The 23,823-nt window shown below is 38.8% G+C and overlaps 1 protein-coding gene across 6 annotated transcripts in view; it reads left to right on the forward strand.

Moving 5' to 3' along the window:
* The window catches only part of metro (membrane palmitoylated protein 7-like protein metro), a 225,935-nt gene that overhangs the window by 190,410 nt on the left and 11,702 nt on the right, over positions 1–23,823 (forward strand). For all 6 annotated transcript variants that reach the window (XM_067134964.2, XM_067134966.2, XM_067134962.2 and 3 more), the window contains one exon: positions 15,049–15,189. In XM_067134964.2, the coding sequence (XP_066991065.1) occupies positions 15,049–15,189 (141 nt within the window). The remainder of the gene's footprint in view (positions 1–15,048; positions 15,190–23,823) is intronic.

The raw sequence follows: 23,823 nt of genomic DNA on the forward strand, positions 1-23,823 counted from the left end.
AAGAGCTGCACCACCTCGGGATGAGGAAACGAGTTTACCTTAGTTAAGAAATATTCATGGTTGTTGCTATTAATACGAGGTGTGTTTAACAAAAGACCGAACTGTGGCTAGAAAAACTTTATTATGTAGCTTACATCATTTCACAAACTGTCCCCTTCAAAATAGTCCCCTGCACTATCAACAGCGTGTTGCCTACGTTTCTTCCACTTTTGGAATGCTTCCTGGAATGCACTTTCTTTGATGGCGCGAAGTTGCCTCGTCGCGTTCTCCTTGATCTCTTCAATGTCTTGGAAAGATGTCCTTTCAAGGTGGTTTTCAATTTGGGGAATAAGAAAACGTCTGCTGGAGCCAAGTCGGGAGAATAGGGCGGATGGGACACAACAGGAATTTGGTGTTTTGCCAGATAACTGCGGACCGAGAGAGAGGCATGTGCTGGTGCATTGTTATGGTGCAACATCCAGGATTTGTTTTCCCACAGTTCAGGCCTCTTCCTGCGCACAGCATCTCTCAAATGCATTAAAACATTCTGGTACAGTTCTTTGCTCACTGTCTGGCCTCGGGGTACAAACTTGTGATGGACAATGCCTTTCCAATCAAAAAACACAATCAGCATCACCTTGATGTTTGAACGACTCATTCGTGCTTTTTTCGGTCGAGGAGAACCTTTCCCCACCCACTGTGATGTTTGCCTTTTGGTTTCGACATCGTAACCATTCACCCACGTCTCATCTCCACAAACGTTTTCCCAACTTTGAAGCAGAACTTCACGCACACGCGTAGTTCCTCAAGCTGTTTCATTATAGAATTCGACGAACATGTGACACACGCAATCACTTCAGAGGCTCTAACTCAACTGATAATGCAGGCAATGGAATGCGGAAAGCAGTGGTCTGTTGTCAGAAGTTGCCGCTAGGCGCCGCCACAGTCACAACTCGCTCAATGTTGCGGTTTGCGCGCAATTTACAAAGTTCGATCTTTTTTTGAACACCCTTCGTATAGCAGGTGAGATCATTAACAAAGTGATTGTTTAATATCTTGTAACTCGGGCCAGTATAGGTTTTTTGGTTTTGTCTTGAGAGAAGTAGGTTTAAAACGTGATAACAATTTTTTTATTTGCCAACGTACCTCACGAATAATGATAATAATAATAATAATAATAATAATAATAATAATAATAATAATAATAATAATTTTACGTCACCACTTAATGTTTTTCAGAGACGCCAAACAAAATATACTATGCGTTAATAAAAATATGGAGACAATGATCGTACAAAATTAAACATTATGATGGTAAAACACATTACCCCTACACCTGTAGATATCCATAAATGCTGCAAACTTTCCTGTTATTTATTTTTAACTTCTGGCATTATGCGGGTACTTGATAGCATACCTAACCTAAACAATGCGGTCTCTCTTACCTCATTTAAAACTGTTTAGGTAAATCCTGGTGTGATAAATGTAGAGAATGAGCTGAAATATACTTAAAAATAAGGGTTTGGCTTTCAACAGCCACAGTTATCCAAAGAACTCTTTCAGTCACTATGTATTACATTCGGAAGTACAACTCGTAACATATGCTAGATATCAGCTGGTGGTTTGGCACGCGTTCTACAGCATGGCTTTATTTGGAAGGAGTGGCTTCTGCTACACATACACCAAATGGGAATATCAGAGACCATCTCCAGAAATCATTTGGGAATAGGTTTTCACTGTTTGGACTCTATAATCGGGAGCGAACTATTTTTAAAAGTGTTAAAAAAAAAAAAAAAAAAAAAAAGACGGGACCTCGAATGCTCTCGATATATATCTGACGGGATGGTAGTGAAAATGACGTCATTTGGAATGACGACATGCCCGGTAGCAGAGAAGTTGGTGGTACAAGACGAAAAATCAAATGAAAGCAGTGATTAGGTTTACACACATTTACTGTGTAATAGACCTACTGCTCAACTGAGAGAAACAAATGACTGGCCATTAACCCTAGAACTGCTGCAGGTTAGGTTTAGCTGTCAAAGGCTACATTTATTCCCCTCAGTATGCACCATGAAAATAAAACCATTCCCGTAATCACATATTAATCCCAAAAAATCCATATTTATAAACCAATAGAAAGCTAAAAGACTGGTCTAAATGAACATGACAGAAATAACAAAAAATATAAAATACAATTATAAAAAAATGCAACAAAGGAAATTGTTGACATATTTTGCTCTGATAAGATAATTTATTTCTGAAGCACACAAGTATGTTCTTATATCGTCGGCGTTCTGGCAGAAGTTACTAAGTCCAAAAACATAGTTTTGAGATAAATGGGTTTTAAGAAATCAGTGATATATGATCCCATATTACTGCGAGGCTATTGCACCTTTTGGACTAGTTCTTTTTGCTGTGCCTTCTATGTTACATGTACTTGGCCAAGTATTCATTTAATACTTTATCGTTACCCAGCCTGTAAAAATGGTCGTAAATGGACTTAGTAACTTCTGCTTGGCGAGGGACCAAGAATGTCACGCGGTTTGCATCCGATAAAAGTAACCAAGTCCCATATCTTGGACTTAGTTAATCTTGTCAGATCTTATTCTGGTAAATTTCTGTTCATACTGAGGTCTGTTTTATGGTGTAGGGAGGCACAGGAGAATGCAGTGTTCACAATAATCCATTTAATTTGAGTCATAATCTTTATTTTGCTATGTAGTACTACATGTTAACATTATACTCATACTAACAGCAAATTTAAGGACTTTTACTCCACTTCATAATGTTGAACAACCAGAAAGTTCTTGAATTTTATGAAAGAGGTAAATAACCCATTTGTGAAGACGTTGCCACTGAAAAAGATTAAACATCATCATCATCATCATCATCATCATCATCATCATCGCTGTCACTCTCGATGCTAGGGCCCGGATTGCGATCCTTGACTGCTAATGAGCGAGGTAGTGAATGATACCATGCATGAAATTCTTCAGGGATCACTCCTTTGTTGCATAGTCCAAGTCTTTGTATTTCTGTTGAGATATTGGTAGATTTGATTTGTATGCCTTTTTCAGAGAAGGAAGCTCTCCATTTTTGTGTTGGCCTAGAACATTCAATTCTGCATATTCTCCCGAATAGTTGTAGCTGTATTTCACTATTTCAGGGGTGCACTTTTCAAAGCGGAAGCATTTCACCTTTAACCAATTAATTCGCCTTCCTTCAGTATATTTAGTCTTATTACGGAGAAGACTTTTAGAAAGAGCATTCAGATCTATAAAATCGTTGAACTTCAAGTGTCTAACTTCGTAAGGAGAAGCAGTTTTTCTCTTCCTTGACGAACGAGCTAGCTTGAAAATATTCAACCAATCATTCATAGTGTAGACAGATGCAAACTTTTTCCGATGTTCAGTTGTGCTGTGCATACTGTCACATTTCATCATGGAGTGGCCAGACTCAAGAAATTTCTGCTCAGTGGCTTCTATACCAGTAGTCTGTGTTACATAGAGCAAGAGGGCAACAACATTTTAGTTTCTGTTTTGCCCACTACAAGTGTCGGAGAAAAGAGATACTTCTTTAACCATTTCCGGTAAACTAGTCAGGTATAAATAAAGACAAGTCCCTATTTCTGCACTCCCACGCCTTCCACTCATTTCATGCCACGTGTAGCAGAACGCATTATTCGGGGGTGCACCTTCATAAATTGTAAGATTGTAAGCACATAGCTTGCAGCTGTAGTACATGGGTGACACATCACTGCTTGGAATCTGCAGAACACTTTGGAGGTCGAATGTAGCTGTAACAAAAGGTGTTTCCCTCATTGCTCTCTGCTTGTCGGTTTCCTTACTGCTGTTGGCATTCTTTTCTCTTTCCTTGTGTTCATTATATTCTGGTTCTAGCTTTGCTCCTTCCTTGCCAGATGATGTCTGATACCTGACACATAGGTTGCACTGGTCTTTCCTTGGTCTGAAGAAAGAATAATTGTACTTCTTACAAAAAGTTCTTTTGTAAGATGTCTTGCTTGCTGGTACCTCGTTCCTTTCTTTGCACCACTCTTCATAGAGGGGAAAACATTTTTGATATGGAAAGTGAACTATCCAAGTATTTTCTTGTCGATGACTTTCTTGTATAATGTGAATCTGTTAGTGGGAAACTTTCAATGTGATCCCTGATTACCTTAATTTGTCGTACACTGAGCTTATTGGCTGGAGAGTATCGTCCTTGCATATCACACCCAGAAAACACACCCGAATCTGAAACTTCTTCGTAAGCTTTGTTTAATGGCCCACTACTTACGCAGAGAGTTTTCAAGTAAAAACTCTTCCAGACCCACGTTTCTTCATTATTTTTAATGAAGAAAAACTTCTTTGCATTTTTTCTTTCTCTTCCAGAAACCGTCCTTGAACTGCGTCGCTGAGGTGCAAAAGCTTTACTGTGTTTCAGTAGATAGTCCTTCTGTCGTTAGTACTCTTCCAGTTTCCAGTATTCAGCACAAATGTTCTCTCTATCATCCTGAGAAAAGATACTGGCTGCACTTAAAAGAGCACTTACACTGGACTGGTTCTGGCTTCCTTGCATGATATTCTCCCCTTACGGTTGTGTATGCTTTTCCTGAATTTCTTAGTTTCTTAGTTACACTTCGCTTCCATTTGGTAGGATCGGTTGCATACCATCTGCTTCTCTTTTCAGTACTTTCTTCAACGTCTGGAAGAAAATGATTGATTAGAGAGAAATATTTGGTGTTGTAGTCAATATAGGATACATGAGTTTGAACCTGTAATATTCATAGCTTCAGTGGAAGGAGTGGAAGGAACTTCTATTATGGACGATTGTGGACTGCTTTTGTTATCAGATACAGAGACATCCGCACTTGGTGGCGTCCAGTCTGGGTCATTGTCAGCGTCATCCTTTTATTTGTGTTCAAAGTAATCATCATTCTGTACAGAGAAGACAGTTTTATAAATCGACTGTTGGATTTATACTTATGGCTCTTACTGTAAATATCTTAGTAAAATTAGGTAAAAATGGAAACTTACTTAACAACTTTGGAACTCCGTTGTGTCTTTCTGGCCTCTGTCGGCACCAGAGCTACTACCTTGAAACACGTCATCAGCACTACTCCGTGTCTGTGTTTCCTCCAAAAGTGCTTAAAATTAGTTATAGGTGTTTAGTATTTATCAACACAATATTAGCTTCACAGTAAACATCTGTCAATGACAGAACAGATTCCAAAAAAGTAGTTGAAGGTTACAGTGTTCTCTGTGGCCTGATAAACTTTCTTGTTAAAAAGAAGAGTCGCATACACTTACCTCAAAACTTATTGAACTGTCTAACTCAGTGAGGTACTTATTCACTTCATCCGGATCAGAATTATTATTAGTAATTCCGCTGTCGGTATTGTTCACTGTCTGCACATCCTGCAATTGTACGCATAATAGAAATCAAATTAGATGCTAAGCATACATTAATATGACTACATTATTTTGTTTAAAAATAACGACTGAATAACTGTGCATACAGATTATCCCTTAGTAAGCATGAAAACATAAGTTACACTTTTCTTACCCTTGGAATTTTGAAGGCTTGTGTAGGATTTTTCCACTGCAGGTGTTTCATTTTGAAATCCTTTATGTCCCAAAATAGTTGATGCCGAAAATTGGCATGAAGTCTGTAATCATAAAATTTTACACTGATATCAGCGATCCTTCTGCAGTAAAATATATACAAAACATTTAAAATAATGAGTTTCTAACTTACCGTTATATTCACTGTGTTATTTCCTGCGTCAGTTTTTCCGGGGGGTGATGGCTATGTTAGACATGTGTTCTGCACAATGAGGTACCATCAGATGACTTCTGCTTTCAAATGTCAAATTGCATATTCTGCAGAACATCATCTTTGTAGATACTGCCTTACAGAGCACTTGACAATCACTGACAATCTGTCACGTTACGCAGGAAAGAAAGTAACAAAGGCACAATGCATGAAGGTAGCGCAGGATAATGCAATGTGGTAAGCCCACCTAAGCGACAATGCATGAATTTATGTTGGTATAAGATAACGCAATTAAACGAGTAAACGTACAATAAAGGAAGATTGAGAACGAGGGGAAAAAATAATAATGTGAGGTTCACATTATTCACCAGAATGACAAGAATATAAACACGCAGAAGTGATTAAGTCCACTTAGTCACTTTTGCCTGGACGTCAATCTTCCAAAATGGACTTAAGATAAGACGGTAGGGTACTGGTGCCCCAAAATGGTTCATTTTATCAAAATAACTACCACGCCATCGCATAGAACGTGTTTTCTTTACCCCAGTAGTGCATTTAACTCAAATTCGTAAAAAATGGACTTAGTCGCTTCTGCCTGAACGCCGACGATATATTCCCCCACAGTTGTCCACTTTTCATTTTGAATGCTAAGTAAAACACAATTTTTTATAGAAATGGAATTAGAAATTTTTCACATAATGGGAGCTGCATTACAGCGAGGCAAGTTCTTAGGCCCAAGGTGATGAATGGCAAATGGTACTTGTTTACCTGGATAATTACTTTCTTACGGTTCTATGTCAGTCTATTTCACACTTACCCTTTCACTGGTTTCCTCAAATATTGATGTACTGCTAATAATATCACCTGCACCGACTTGAACATCACTCTGGTTATCAGAATTTCCCGTTACTTCCAAGGCACCTTGTATTTCACTTTCACAAGTACCTTCAGGAATAATTTCCTCGTCGGAATTAACACAATAATCAATGTCACCAAGATATAGAAAATCAAGGGCCAGATTTCAGTGAAATCATAAACTTTTTTTTTTCCTTTTGCGAATTTGCTTTACGTCACAGTGACGCAGATAGGTCTTATGGCGATGATGGGATAGGGAAGGCCTAGGAGTGGGAATGAAGTGGCCATGGCCTTACTGTAGGTACTGCCCCAGCATTTGCCTGGTGTGAAAATAGGAAACCACGGAAATATCCCTTATTTAATAAATATTTTGTTTACATGTATGTTGTATAATATCTGTATTTAACCCGTGTGTTCAACAGACTGAAGAGTTTTTAAGTTATATACTAAGAACACATTTCTCTGTGGGGTCGAGTATGAAGTGAGTCGAATCTTTGTAGCAAGTTTTTACGACTGTATGCCCTTCCTGATGTCAACCTATTCAGAGGAATTAATGAGATGAAACGAATGACATGATGCGAGTAACTAAAGGCCTAAAAGTCGTGTTCACCATTTATTGTCTCTTTACTTTTAGAAATACTGCCTTACAATGAATACCCAGTATAATTCAAATATATTCTTAAGTTTGTTAAAGAATAGTGTAGAATGTTTACATGTATAATTTATAGCTATTTATAGCCTAGAAGCCATGTGTTCACTGCACAAAATTGGAGGTTATCGCATGACAACCTACATTTTTGGCTGTAAAGGCAAAAAAAAATAAGGGGTCTAATACACGAGTAAATACCATATAAGTTACTGTAATTACTTGCATATTACTCACATTGTATGCATTTCATACTGCTTTCTCATTGTCTGTTAGAGAAAAATTAATTTTTGACACCCACTACAGTATAATAGTATCAAAGCAATTCTGAGTTCAAGTATCTTGGTTGTTTTGTATGGTGCTTTGTTGTTTTCACCTGTGTGAAATGCTAGTGTCTTCTGGTTGCGCAATGCAACACTGCTATCTGTGAGATGCCATCTTGGTGTTCTTTTGTCAAAATGTGTTTCATGTTAATCTGCAACTTACTTTCATTAGAAGTAACTTTCTATATGATGATATTTTCTTTCATGTCACCAAGTCTTAGAGAATCATACAGCATATTTTAAACTTTCAAGGTATAATGTATATGCTTGGCAATCAACATGTTGATCATGAATATTCTCTGAAAGTGTCCAGTATTTGTTACAAGCATTAACAGAAATATGCAGTAAAGAAACAGAGATTAAACAATTCAAGGATAAAAGACTGGGGAGTTTCTTGAACTGGAAGACAGTTGTAATGATTATGTGAAAAACATTTATAATGATTTGAGTGTCTTGTGCAGGATGCTACATTTTTTAAAAAAATCTTCATTTTGTTGTTCCACTTATTCAGAATCTGCATTAGAATGCATCATTACTAGCTTTTGTTATCAAAACCTTTTCTTTGATCAAGGAATTACATCAGAAATCAAAACGAAAGTGTTCAAAGTGATCATTTCTTTTCTTGCAAATAAGGCTAATTTCAGTTTCTTCCCTTCAGATGATTTTAATTTTGGATAATCTTTCCTGTGCATACTTTAACCCCTGATTGCAGACTTCTCCAACACCATGAGCTGTTTAACTACACTATCAACAAACATGAGACCACATTTGACTTGATGCACCTTTGACAACCCAAATACAGCTGTTAACTTAAACAGTCATTCCCTCCACCCCTTCCCCTCTGCAACTCATTCTTCTCCATGCCTGAAGTGACCACCAGCTTATGAAAAATATGACCCCATTCTCTGACAGACCCAGACAACCTACCCGAACAGATCTTATTGCAATATGCTGAAACAGTTGTGCCCTCCATGTGCGACTGTTCAACTACTGTATCATTAAAGGAGCCGTGCCATATAAGTTGAGAAGTGCTAATGAGGTGCCAGTATACAAAAAGGGCAATAAGAAAATGGTTGAAAATACAGGTCATTGTCTTCATCATTCATTGTCCGCAAATGCATGAAGTGACTGGTAGTAAACAGCATGCTGGGATTCTTACACTAGAATAACTTCCTTAATCCCAACCAGTATAGTTTTCTCCCAGGGTGTTTCTGCACTACGTTATTGACATAGGTCATTGATGGCTGGATCAACCTGGATCAACCTGATGTGACACAAATTGTGTTGCACTAGCCTTCAGCCAGGTGTCACATCAACTTCTATTGAAACTGCAGTGGCTCAACATAAGAGGCAATTTATTGGCATGGGTGAGATCCTTCCTGGAGGGAAGAGGATTGATCGCATCCAGTATAATTGCTGGAGTGTGTAAATATTGAAAACTGGAAAAATAAGGCACACTAACCCATTTATGCCCAAATTATTTTTTTCCTCCGATATTGACAGCTTGTATATATAAACACTTAACATGACCCATTATTCATGTACAAATGAAGAAAACCATATTTATTTATAACCCATATAAACACATGGGTCGTTAATGACCCACTAAGCACTTGCTCGGGGAACAGGGAAAGAGAATATTCTGAACATCAACCATAGCAATAATTGTCATTGTTCTTTTTACTTATAACAATATTTAGTACCCAAAACACGTAACTTCAGATTCCATAACTGACAGTGAAACTGAGACTCACTCATAGTAATTTACAAAACACCTGTCACGAAGGGGAACATTACACCTCGCACAGGCCTTCACATTTTTATTGTGGCTAATTTTGCATCGGCGCCAAGGTTGTTGACTTATTAGCAGGTGACCTCGATGGTCCTTCCTCTGGTGTTCCTTGATAATGTCAAGCGATGTAAGTCGACCTCTTCCCTTAGGGGCGTGCCATATTTGTAGAGAATTGCCTTGGTTGCTTCCCGACGGAAAGTTAGGGCATCAAGAGACATACCATAGCTACTGCTAAGAACCCAGGCATTGTTCATGCATAAATCGAGCAACCAAAACAAAACAAGAATGTACCACTTCTTGCCACATACATCTGACATGTTATGGTTCATGAGATCAACTCCACCCACGCTTTGGTTGTACTTACGAAAAACATTTGGCTGTTTGACTTTTATTTTCCCCCGTTCGCTGACTGAGTATATTGTAATCTCTTGAAGGGGAGCTACACCAAACTGATTTGACATAATGTTCACTACACCATTGTCTTTCCAAGACACAACTATCACACCATGGTCTTTATCAAAACAAGATTCAAAATAACCACGCTCTTTCTTTTCAATGACAGGCTTGCCAGAAATGGGCACTTAGCATTCTGTTGCTTTTGAGAGTTCCTGTAGCATGATGGCCTTTTTTAGAGATCCTACACAGAAGCTTAGCTGACGTGAAAAAGTTGTCGAAATAGAAAGAAAAAGTCCCAGGAAATACTTCAGAAAGAATTTCCACAAATGTCATCACTACTGCTTCACCTAATCCCACTCTTTCTCCCTCCTTTCTGCTCCTTTATAACCCTGGTAAATGTCAGCCTGGAACAGTAGCCTGTCCGCTGAGCGGCTACCCAGCCTTTGAAGCCGAAACAAATTAATCTGATAAAGATATTGATTCCCATAGGGAACCTAAAATATTTGTTCTGATTGAGTAAATTACTCTTTCGGAACAAATATTTCAGGTTCCCTATGGGTATCAACATCTTAATCATCCTATGACCAGGCAGGCATCAATTTTTGAAAATGAGACAAAGTCTCTCATAGTGCATTGGCACTGCCGGTGGCTCCAAGTAGCCTACGCAGTGGCCTCCACGGTATGCACTAGCCACTAGTCTTGGTAGGTGTGCTATTTACCAACTGATGAGCCCAACTTAGCACACTAGCGCGAAATGCTGGCAACGAGGAATGAGTCGGCTGGAAAATTTATAATTTCCAATAACGGACATTGCTACAAATTGGTTTGCCGTGAATGAATTGCTTACACCCATGACGCCTGAAATATGGGATCATAGACTCATCAATAGATACTTTGTCTTCATTGGGAGCATTTATAAGAAATGACTTGTTTAGGTGATCTATAAAATTTCTCAAATTACCCATTTTGTCAGCTGCCGGGAGATCCAAATTGTCGCAAAAATGAAGAAATCTGAATATTTCCTCAAAGCTATTCCTAGGTATGCTGTTCTGAACAAGTTCGTTTCTAATATCATACGAGTTCTTCCTAAACATCCTTCTTCATGGTAGGGGTACATGTCCACTCAGAAAAAGTATGCCGAGGAAAGAGTACATCTCTTCCAACGATAATTGAAACTGTGAATTATTAGTGTAAGAGGCATAACCAACAGCATATTTCAATATTTGAAGAACTGTATCTGCTTCAAGAAATGCATCCAAAAAATCTGTAGGGTGTGATTGGGTCGTAAAATTTCTTTTATCTGCATGACGAACATTGGATGAACAAGAGGGTGGGAATTTCATATCACCTGTTTCCCAATTGAAAGAGTAAGATATAACTGTCCCATTAGTACAGTCTGTCACTACCGTCAACCTGTTCATTTTCCGGATGTGGTTCAGGTTCATCACTGAATTTGGGAGGAAGTTCTCTTCATTAGTAGGGGCCGATGACCTTAGATGTTAGGCCCCTTTAAAAAACAAGGATCATCATCATCACTCTTTATTAGTACCTGCACCAATAACTCTGCTGGAGCTTGAAGCTGAGCACAGTTTAGTCTGCCAGGATCTGAACAATCTTCATCACCAGAGTCAGCATCTGTTTCATCTCCTCCATCTTCAGGCAGCCCAATAAAGATATCAACACCTGAGTCTGGGGATATATGAAGGATTGGCCGCTTCAAGCTCATCCAGAATTTCTGCTACTGTTAGTTGCTGTGCTCTGCAATACATTACAGAGCAATTAGGAATACTGAGACTAATTACGTAAGGTTTAAACTAACTATATGGTCATTATCGAGGGAAATCGTGCTCAGCTTCAAGCTCCGGCAGAGTTAGTGGTACAGGTACTAATAGAGAGTGATGATGATGATGATGATGATGATGATGATGATGATGCTTGTTGTTTAAAGGGGCCTAACATCTAAGGTCATTAAGGTCGTTACCGACCCACATTATATTCTAATGAAAATACTGGAAATTCTAACCAAGTTTTGTGGAAATCAAATTATGTATATTATTGAAGTTTTAAATAGTAAATAATACAATAAATAACATGACAATGAGAATAGTTGTCGATTCTACTTTCATTCTTCTCCCGCGTGCAGAGGGCTGACAATCCATCTTTCTTCTATTGACTCCAGATCAAGAATATCGCCAACAGTGAATCAAATTCCTGCCTAAAGGTGTGGCAAAATATATTAACTTAATCGATCACTTACAAGTGTCAACAATGTGATAGCTTAAAGAAGGATAGCATGATTTGATGGGTCGAAAATGACCCACCTGGGAATAAATGGGTTAATCACTCGTAATAACAGATGCGTCAGTGATAGGGTTCTCGCTTTAACCAAAGGATAATACACAGGTTTAATATAAGAATTTTCAAGGGGTAGGGAAAAAACTGTCATTACACTAGGCTTATTACATATGCCATATTCGCTACAGCAGATTTGTACTGTACGTTTCCTACAGACATTCATCGGGCTGTGAAACATATTCACTTTCATACCTACCACAGAAAACCTGATTCAAGATCGCTTTATGAGGCTACGAGTATAGAGGAGCCAACTTCATACAGTGGTTGAGGCTTGAAGTAATTTGATGCAGGTAGCTGTGAGAACAGAGTCGGGAGGAGGCTCCGTGAGGCAAAGTTAGCCTTTGGAGAACCAGCCAGAGACGAACACTTCTGTCACAACACCAGAGAAACTGTCTTCATTTTGCACAGGTGCATGAATATTACACTTACTCTTCGTGATGAGTCCAGATTCAAGCTGAGGTCACCTGATGGAAGAGATTGGGTGTGGACAAGGGCAGGAGAACAGTTTGCCGCCTGTACCTTCGCCGAGATAACGCTGTTTGGAGGAGGTTCCATGATAATGTGGTGTGGTGTGGTGTGGCGTAGCGTAGCGTAACTTCAGATAACCCTACCGATCTTTAACTCGTTGAGAACGGTTCCCTCATGCCACACAGGGATGTTGAGGAGATTCTCACTATTTAAATTCATAACCATCCATTCATTCTTTGTTCTCACATTTTGAATTCTGGTCAGTGGAGGATTTTGGACTTTTAATTTTTCATTCCATTTTGTCTCATTTCGTACCATTAAGGGCGATGACCTAGATGTTTGGCCCCTTTAAAAACAAGCATCATCATCAACAACAGTTATTATTTACATTTAACGAAAGGGCCGCATGTGAATCTGATCACTACATTTCAAGCTTATAAAAAATTTAACTTATTTTTATCTCTATCTCTGCCATTAGCGGTGCCCTCGGAACCGCTCCATCGGTATAATTTAGCTCATGACAACATTGTTGTCAATGAATCTAGGATGGTGGTGGTGGTGATTATTGTTTTAAGAGGAAGTACAACTAGGCAACCATCCTCTGTAATGGATCTAGGAGTCTGGTGTTTCAGTCCTTCTGGTCCCATGATGTGCTGCCTTCGGTCACATTTGTCAATCCCAATTCTCTTCAGCACATCGTTCGTGCACAGATACAGTGGTAAGGATACAATTGACAATATCCCCTATTGAGACATTAGTCCGGTCAAACAATGGTTACCAAATTAACGGGTATTTTTCCAGGTATGATCTAGTCCTTCATAGTGGTTAGCCGTCATTAGCTGCACGCAGAATTATTATACAGTGCGAACTCGTATTAAAACCTTTATTAACTGGGGAAGTGTTGCTCGGGTGAGCTTAAACAAATCGTTACCGAGCTCGATAGCTGCAGTCGCTTAAGTGCGGCCAGTATCCAGTATTCGGGAGATAGTAGGTTCGAACCCCACTGTCGGCAGCCCTGAAAATGGTTTTCCGTGGTTTCCCATTTTCACACCAGGCAAATGCTGGGGCTGTACCTTAATTAAGGCCACGGCCGCTTCCTTCCCACTCCTGGCCCTTGCCTGTCCCATCGTCGCCATAAGACCTATCTGTGTCGGTGCGACGTAAAGCAACTAGCAAAAAAACAAAAAAAAAACAAAAAAAAAATCGTTACTAATTCTCCTCTATCACTGATACAATAGGCTTTGTTGATCACGTCCTCGTGGAAAGTACGCACTCCTCAAATGTCACTTAAGCTACTGCGGGGTGTTACACTGATGCTTTCTTCTGTTATAGTCTGAGTAGAGTAACGCGCCCCATAGTACATCCCCAGGATACAAGAGGCTCGCTTTGTGTTCGGATATTTCAAACAAGTTGGAAATGAACAAAATGGGCACAGTTACATAATTTTAATGGCTCGCTCTACTTCGAAAACATCAAAAGGAATTGTCCTCCTCTTGGATCTGTGGGATATGGCTCTGTGACTTACATCCGGGATCGAATTCAAATGATTCCAGGCTTGGATATTTCATGTTAGAGGACACTCTGGCATTGTTCGGTAGTTCCCCACTTTCAAATCTCTCGCTCTGTCTCTTGCATGGTGTTTGCCAACTCTCTCTTCTTCTTGTGTACTCAAGCCATTGACGGGGTTTACACCAGTAAAATTACGGCATCCTGCCTTGGTTCGTCTAACTTTCAAACAACAATTTGCTGTGACATATGTCCACTTATTAAAGCAGAACGTTCTAGCCTTCACTTCCTCGTTTCAGCAACCACCTCACCGGATAGCACTTTCACAAATCAAAACTTTATGATCAATTTTTTAAATGTAAAAACAGCAGGAAATTTTTTACAAGATGGTTTTAATGTGTGTGTTTGTTATATACTGTTTGTATTTTAAAGTGTATCTTGTATCTTGTTCATTTTAACTTATATTGTTTATGATTTTTTAATGACCGGGCAAGTTGGCCGTTCGGTTTGGGGCACGCTGCTGTGAGCTTCCATCTGGAAGATAGTGGGTTCAAACCCCACTGTCAGCAGTGCTGAAGATGGTTTTCCGTATATTCCCATTTTCACACCAGGCAAATGCTGGGGCTGTACCTTAATTAAGGTGACGGGCCTTCCTTCCCACTCCTAGGCCTTTCTTATACCATTGTCTCCACAAGACCTATCTGTGTCGATGCAACGTAAAGTAAATTTTAAAAAGTTTAATGTTAGCTTTGGATTGTTCCATAAGGATGAAAAGATGTGCTAACTTCAAATAAACTACCTATTTAATGTAACTGACTAGTTGGCAGGTGTATTGATTAGGTGGACGTATTTTAAGAAAGTTTCTTTTGCAAAATTGTAAGTCAATTCGGAATATAAAATAAATTTATTGTAATATGACCGATTAACACGTCTTTTTGTCTCTTGTGTTTCAGGCTCTGAAAATGCTAAGAAATCCGCAATTAAAACCATATATAATTTATATTAAGCCACCTCCATTTGATGTACTGAAAGAAACTAGGAATGCTGCCTATGCTCGTTCAACATTTGATGAAAATAACTCAAGAGGATTTACGGTATGTGAACATTGGTGCACCATAGGTACACCAATATATGTTGGATTTTATATATTTACTACCTTTTATCAAGAATTAAGAAGGAGAAAAATTAAAAGTAGTTCATCAATGTACCTCCCCTTACACTCCTCCCAACTTCCAACACATTTCCATACACACCCAGAATTAGAGAAGAATTTAACAATAATGCACTGTTTCCTTAGTTTTTTCTTTTCTTACTTTAGGGCCATTACAGACCACAAATAACCTCAGCCTTTGTGGGTAGTGTTAACTTCCAATAAGTAACCAGGGGAACCTGACCCCTACAGTGCTCGTCCCCAGGTGGCAGAGAGGGGGTCCTTACAGTACGTACAGCTGACTGAAATACCCAATACAACCCGTGGACCAACAGGTAGCCCAATTCCTAGGGGCTTTAAAATACAGGGACATCCCCTCTCCAGGTGTCATAAATATGGAGGGCCTTTGCCCTGGGTTATGGGTGAAGACCTCAACGGCATCTACGGCAGAGAAGATGGACTTTGGAACAGTGGACATAGTGGAAGAGGCAAACCTGTAGCATCTGTACTCCAGAGGAGCGGCTACATAAGGCGTCTTACTCCATGTTAGGGGTGGCCTAATTTGAACCTGGCAGAAGGTAATAAAATGCCTTTGGGAGTGGCGAACCCATCGTACACTCAGGCTATAAAATGAGTGCGAGTGATTCGAGGCCTCGGAAAATGCTAGGGCGTCACCCTGAAGTGACGCGCAGTTCCCGGTGCTCTGGGGGAACTGTGAGGAGTGGGCTATCAGACATCACAAGAATCGGTATCATCAGTGTCATGACTTTGGATGGCAAGGTAGAAGAACTGATAGAGTATATGGAGAAGAAAGACATAGCAGTGATGGGAATAAGTGAGACAAAATGGAAGGGGAAAGGTAAAATAAATTGAAGAAAGGGTATAGGTTATATTGGAGTGGAGGAAAGATGGCAACAAATTACAAATGGTGTGGGTGTTATATTGAGAGAAGACCTAGCGCAATATGTGGACAAAATTGAGTAGATCGGTGACAGGATAATTAAAGTTAGATTTGGACTTGAGATTGGAATGAGGGATTTTATACAGGTTTATGCACCCGAATTGGGGAATGCAGATGAATGTTTAGAAGAGTTTCTAGAAGAACTGGAAAGTTGTATTGAAGGCAAAGAGGTTGTAATAATGGGAGACATGAATGCACATGGTTTAACAGACAGGGAAAAGAAGAGATAATTGGCCCCTAGAGTTATGGAAACCAAGATGGAGAAGATTTGGTAATAGATTTTTGTAGAAGGAATGGATTAATTGTTGGCAATACATGGTTTAGAAAAAAGAACTCACAAAAAATAACTATATATGGTTGGGGAGATAGAAAGACAATGATTGATCTTATTTTGGTGGGGAAGGAGAAACGTAGACAACTGGAAGATGTGACAGCAATGCCAAGAGCAGATTTCGAAGGAGACCATAAAGTGGTGGTAGCTAAATTAAGACTTGGTAAAATAACGAAGTTAATAGAAAAAAGAGAAAGAAAAATAAAGGAATGGAAGTTAAAAGAGAAAGAAATAAGGGAAAAGTTTCAAGAGGATCTGAAGAAATTAATTCCCAAAGATGACGTGAACAGTGTGGAAGAGGAATGGACATGTTTTAGAAATGGATTTGTAAAGTGTGCAGTCAACACCTGTGGGAGACTATCAGGGAGGAAAAAGGAAAAGGAGACTCCTTGATGAAACAGCAGGGTAAAGGAAGCAGTTAAAGAGGAACAAATGGCTTGGAGGAAGTGGATAGGCAGCATTAGTACAGAGAATTGGCAGAAATATAAAGAATCCGAAAAGGTATGTAAGAAAATAATACAAAAAGAGAAACGGAAGAGCTGGGAAAGTTTCACAGAAACTTTACAGGAGGATATAAAGGGAAGTAAAAATGTTTGTATGGTTTGGTGAAGAATAGTTTATGAAATAGGGAAGATACAAAATTTGTAAAAACTGAAACAGGGCAGATATTGACGCAAAGAGATGACATACTAAAAAGATGGGGTGAATGCTTCTCAGAATTGCTAATTATTAAATACAGTGAACTGGTAAATGAGAAGGAGCAAAAAGAAACAGTGGGGAAAGAAGAAGAACAAGAAAAGGAGATATCGATGTTAGAAATAGGGGAAGCCATACAAAAGATGAAGAGCGGTGAAGCAGCAGGAGTGGATGAGGTAACTACGGAAATAATAAAAGCAGCAGGATCGATAGGGCTACAGTGGCTGTATAGATTATTTAGAATAATCTGGTGGAAGAAAGAGATCCCAGAAGAGTAGGGAGAGGGTTTAATTATCCCGATATTTAAAAAGGTGAAAAAGGAATGTAGTAACTACAGAGGGGTCACCCTTATTGCCCATGTAGCTAAGATATTTGAGAAAGTATCGGAAGGAAGACTGAGGAGGATGCTAGAAGGAGAAATGGAAGAAGAACAGTATGGTTTTAGGAAAGACAGATCAATGTTTGACCTGATCTTTACATTAAGACATATGATGGAGAAAAGATGGGAGTTTGGAATAGACATAGTGATGACGTTTATTGACATTGGGAAAACTTATGACAGTGTGCCCAGACAGTTGGTATGGGGCACATTAACCCTTTTGCCTACCATTACTTGTAAAAGGAAATATTCCCTTACATACCATTTATTTTTCAGTCACTTTAACCACATACATAAGAATAAGAATACACAGAACAAAGTGAGCCTTTAGCTTGTCTATAATAACAGGAAACCAGTGTTTTAGTTCATACGTATTACTGGTTTCAAGGGAAGCAGATAAATTAGCAAGAAATGTAGAGGCATAGGCATTGGTTTCCTTTGTAACGTGATCCCAGAACTGTGGGGTTAGAAAGTCATTCACTACGTCCATTTCATTTGGATAATTCCCCAACCTCCTCTTCACTATAGAGTGAATTTCAGAAACTGGTTTGTATGTTACAGAAACAGGCTTATTGTCAACAAGATCCCAATTCTAAGTATCATTACTTGAATTCTCACCTGCTCTTGTTGCATTCTGGTTTTGTCCCATAGTGTTGATTGGCACTATCACCTCGGAACTGAAATCTGAATTGATCATCACTGTTAGTTGAAGAAGAAGAAGAAGAAGAAGAAGAAGAAGAAGTATTTTCACTCTCCAGAGAATCATTTCCACTTTCAACATCACTATTTTCAAGCCAGTTACAAATAGCCTCATCCATGCCGCGCTTGGATGTCGCCATGATTGTTTACAACTAGTGGCAAACTGAGGTGCTTTTTATTTTCCGTATTTCAGCTCAGAGTTACTATTTGGGTAGGCTACAGAACAAACAGAATAAATCTCTCTGACCAGCTAACTGCGATAATGAACTTATAAATGTTCTGTGCATCAGGACGGAAGTGTCCATCAAAGTATGTTTCCACCTTATGATCGCAGGACAGAAGGTTCCATCAAAGTATGGCAATAGGTTAAGGAAAACAGCAAGTTAACAGAGTGGAAGTGCAGATGATAAAAGCTATGTACAAAAATTGTGTTAGTATTGTGAAGAATAGTATAGGAAAAACAAAATGGTTTAAAATTGAAACTGGTCTCTAGCAGGGAGATGTACTATCCCCCATACTATTCATCATAGTCATGGATGAAATTCATAAGAACATTAAACAGAGATTGGGAAGACCGGCAACAAAAGCCATGTTGTTTGCAGATGATATAGTGATAAGGGGTGAGGATGAAACGGAAGTGCAAAAACAAGTAGATGTATGGAATCAAGAGATAGAAAAATTTGGGATGAAAGTAAGCACGGAGAAAAGTAAAACAGTAGTGATGACAAGGGGAAGGAAGGAAAGAACAGGAAAGATAAAACTGATTGGTAAAATTCTTGAAGTGGTTAAAAGTTTCAAGTACTTGGGAAGTGTGATCACAGAAAATGGAAAGATAACAGAGGAAATTGGGAAAAAGAATACAACAAGCAAACAGCTTCTACCAGAGTGTAAGGGGTCCAAGATGTCCCAAAGAAATTGTAAGAAAATATTATATTCAACCTATTTAGAACCCACACTAACCTATGCAGCTGCATTGTGGACTACAACAAAACGAGAGGAGAGTGGAATACAGGCAACGGAGATGAAATTCCCAAGAGGTATCGAGGGCAAGACCAGAAAGGATAGAATTAGAAATGAAGAGATAGAGATAAGGAAAATGACAAGAATCTTGAAACTTCAGGACAGGATAGAAACAACAAAGCTAAAGTGGTATGGGCATATGATGAGAATGGGAGAAGAGGGAGTGCCAAAAAAAGCTTTTTCAGAGAACTTAACAGGAAAGAGACCACAAGGAAGACCCCGAAAGTGGTGGACAGATTCAGTGTGGGAGTGTGTAGAGAAAAGGAGAGGAAAACAAGAAGATGTACTTAAAAAAGGAGAAGAGTGGTGGAGAGACAGACATCGATGGAGGTCCTTGATTCACAACCCGACCCGGGAAGCTGGGAAATGTTGATGACAGACCACAGTAACAATTGAGAACGTTGCCAGAAGAGGGGTTTATAAGTCTATGCGCCTTTTTTCCGGCACTTACTCTAATTGATCTGCCATGTTGTTATATTGTGCTTCCCTGAAAATGTCGTTAAGATCAGTTTTTCTTAAGGCATCTCTAGTTGGTAGTAATTCATGGTGAAGCAAAAACCAAACAATATTGTGATTATTCTAGTTAGTTGTTTTGACTTGTGGAGAGTGTTGAAGTGAGTTTTTGTGTTAACATGGAAGTGAGATGTGATAACAGAATTTTTAAGAAAAGACGCAATATACAGCAGTGATACTGACGTAAAATGTGAAACTGCTAAAATAAGAAGGGTTGAAGGACAAAGTTATATCAGTAGTTCTGGCGAGACAGTTGAAAAAAGCATTTTTTAAATGATATTATGATCATTATTTGGGGATATTAGGTCGTGTAATATTAATTATCAGCTGACGCGTATCGATCCTGCGACGAGGATAGTCTTCAGAGCAGTAACAAAGCATAATGGTAACTGTCACTCCATAGTAACCAGACTCGACCATGGCTGGCAAAGATGTAAGTCTGCTGTGGCAGAACATGCCATACGTAATAACCATCAAATAATTTTTGATGCGATTTCTGTCATTTATAAAGAGAAACATTTTATTCCTAGAATCATTCATGAGGCGATAGAAATTGCTAAATGCCCAAATAATTTAATAAAGGTGACGGCTATATACTGAGTACATCATGGCTACCCTCCATAGTTATCTTGTCAACATCTTTCTCCTTGACCTTGGAGGCCCTGGAATCAACTATATTTCTAACAGGGTCTTTCTATCTTGAGTCTGGTTACTATGGAGTGACAGTTGCCATTATGCTTTGTTACTGCTCTGAAGACAATCCTGGTCACAAGATCTAAACGCGTCAGCTGTTAATTAATATTCCACGACCTAATATCCCCAAATAATTATCATAATGTCATTTAGTGGTCGTGAAAGTCTATGTATTAGGATCAGTTTTTAAATGTTACTGGGTGCTGTAAAGAACAATGTTTCAAGCCTTTCTCGATTTAAACACAGGATGAGCTCCTTAGAAACTTACAATGGCCAGGATAAAGGTATACAAGATTCTTTACTATCAAAGTGCATGTCCAAAGAAACTGCAAAATCGGCTAAACTTGATCAGGAAAAAAAAACACAGACAAAACATTTGGTCTTGTAAGCTGAGCTATGAAGGGTTTTGAAATTTAAACCTTTCAATTGATATAATTCAAAAACTATTTCAAATATCAGAAAAAAATACAAGTTATCCAAACAAAACTCTCTAGCAGTGAAGACCCAAGAGATTGTAGAAGCAGCCACTGCAATAGACCCCATAAATTAAAACGAAATGTAATGACTGTTATGAAAAGTCATTTGGAATCACTCCCTCATGGTGAAAGCTGTGTGCCCACAAAACACTGCCCAAATATTTTGACAATCCTCAACTAACAGTTTAAGCTTTGTACTTGCTTTTAAATACTACTATACATCACATACAAATGAACAACTTAAAAATGTGGTATCCTCATTATTTCAAGAAGTTGGTGACTTTTCTGTAAGGTCACCCAAAACTGACATTGTAATTTTTGTACAGAACACGAGGAACATCTTGCAAGAGACCTCAATGACCCTTATCAAGTAGCATATGACGTTCACGTCAGAAAGTGTAAGAAAAGCCCCGAGTTAAAGGCAGAGTGTATAAGTAAAGTGACCCATCTTTCTTAGTGTGTGTGTTTGATTACACACAAAACTACCCAGTTTTTCATTTAAATTTTAACTCTCAATTCTATAAGAGATTACTGTGGATGTATGCATTTAACGTACACATTTATAATGACTATTCTTTTTAAAAACATTTTTTATTGCTTTATGGAGACCCAAAGTGTGAAAAACTCTTAACACGGTTGTGTCATATTTAAATGATTATCTCCTGAACATCATGAAGAAATATCCTCAAGTAAAAAGTATAGTTTTAATATCTGATTCGGCGAGAGGGTTTAAAACCGAAATATAACCATGAATAAGTTTTTTACTTGGTTCGGTAAAGTTCATGATGTTTAAGTTATCCAGTTATTCCCTTTAAGGAGTCATTCCTTTACGCAGTGTGACAGGAACTTTGGACTGGTAAGCAAATCCGTAAAATATCTAGAAGTAGTAGGAACTGCAAAGCCTTGGATGGAGGGTATGGTACAAGCCCGAAACCCTAGTCCATTTCAGCTCGTCATGGATAGAGAGCTTATTCAAGACTGGAACAAAGCACTTGATCCATTTTTCATGGACATTAAGAAATCTATGAAAAAACAATAGTTTATTATTATTATTTTTCCCAGGAGCAGAAATAATAATTGTACCGGGCGGTACACCTCCACGCCGCTAATTCAAACCTTGCGCCAGTTGAAACCCCCCCTACTGGAAGAAGTCTGAACTTTGTCTTATGTGTTAATTTTCAAGTTATCCTGAAGATGTCACTACTTGGAAATTTTGAAGTTTCTGAACTGTGTTGTTTTCGACGTATTTTTGTTTTGCTTGTAGTAAGAAGTGTGAACATTCTCTTCTAGAGGACACTACTGAAGAACTACAACGGCGCACCCTAGTGCGAAGTGAAAGAACTGTTTTTTTGGAGAAAATTTAATTTCAAAAGTTTGTTCTTTGCTAAATTTCTTTCAGTCATTGTTTAAGTTGGCAATATTAACCCTTTCTTTCCCCTTGTTTTGAATTTAGCCAATCCCGAATTTCTTTAATTAATTTTCCACCAATAATGTGTTTCTTCTTCATCTTGTGTAGGGGTTTTCTTTATCCACCAATAAAATGTTTGTGGGCGGGTGTTTTCCTTCCTGAAACGCCTCGAACTTTCTGCGAGAGTATATAAACTGCTGATTTTAGGGTCTCTGCGCCACTTCAGTAACATCTTTCAGTGTGTAAAGTACATAGCAGGGGGCGGGAAGCGCCTCTTCCTTCGGGCAGCAGTTCAACAACAAGGTAATGGCCGATTAATAACTTCTTTTCTTGCTAGCTCAGCAGTTTAACTCTCGGGGCGGGTCCGAAGCTTTTCCACCATGTAACTTTCCCTAAAATGTAAAGAATCTTTGTATTTATTCTATCTTTTAAGCTTCATATTGGGATAGAGAGTGCTTAACCCTCTCGAGCTCCCTCTCATATTGCATTGAGGTGAACTTATTTTCACAACCGTTTCTTCCTTAACGTAATGTAAATTGTTTCCTTCTAAAAGTCACCTCTTTAGTATGGGATTAGCCCTTGCATTAACGGCCTAGTGCCAAGTAGGTTTTAAACAAAGTGTATTAGGAGCGCAAGTTCGCCTCCTCTCAAATTGGGATTTTAGAGGCCATGTAATTAAATTTTCTCACTTAATAGGCCTCAGTAGGTTGGGTATCGTTACCCCTGTGTTTATGTCCTTAGAGGACAACTTGAAGGTGGAGTTTGGTGTGGCCTTTGATAGGCTTAACCTTTGAGAGCAGATCGCTCTTTTGAAGTTTGTTTCTGCGCGCCTCGAGGAGGCTTTAGGATGTAATTGGGAGCAAGTGCTCCTGGGCATGATTGGGGTCTTCTGCCCCTTTGTTGAATTCTGTATATCGTAAAGTTGGGCTAATTGCTCAAGAATTGTGTGTCTGGCTCTCGGAGCCCCAAATCCTGTAATTGTACATTCTCGATTAGTGGTTTTGCTACTCTGTACCTGCCATTATTGTTATTTCTTGTTTTTTGCTAAGAAAATATAACCTTGTTAAATTTTAAATTCACTTTAATTTCGTAGCCTGAGACCTGTTCACCCCCCGCACCTTCTTTCACCTCTAACTACCACGGAAAACTCCGTAACAATAATAATAATAATAATAATAATAATAATAATAATAATAATAATAATAATAATCGTATGGCCTCTGCTACCGTGTGCGGACATTTCAAGTTGACGCCATCTGGCTGTCTGCTCGTCAATTTCGACGTTCCGTTTTACCCTAGGCCCACTAGATGGCAGACCGAGTAAACTGAAACTCTCTTGGGTGGCTATGGCTGAGCTTTAATGAATTTTGTTGGGTAAACACCAAATGTGTCACCTGAGATC

This window comes from Anabrus simplex, chromosome 1 (genome assembly GCF_040414725.1).
Source record: "Anabrus simplex isolate iqAnaSimp1 chromosome 1, ASM4041472v1, whole genome shotgun sequence".
Taxonomy (NCBI): domain Eukaryota; kingdom Metazoa; phylum Arthropoda; class Insecta; order Orthoptera; family Tettigoniidae; genus Anabrus; species Anabrus simplex.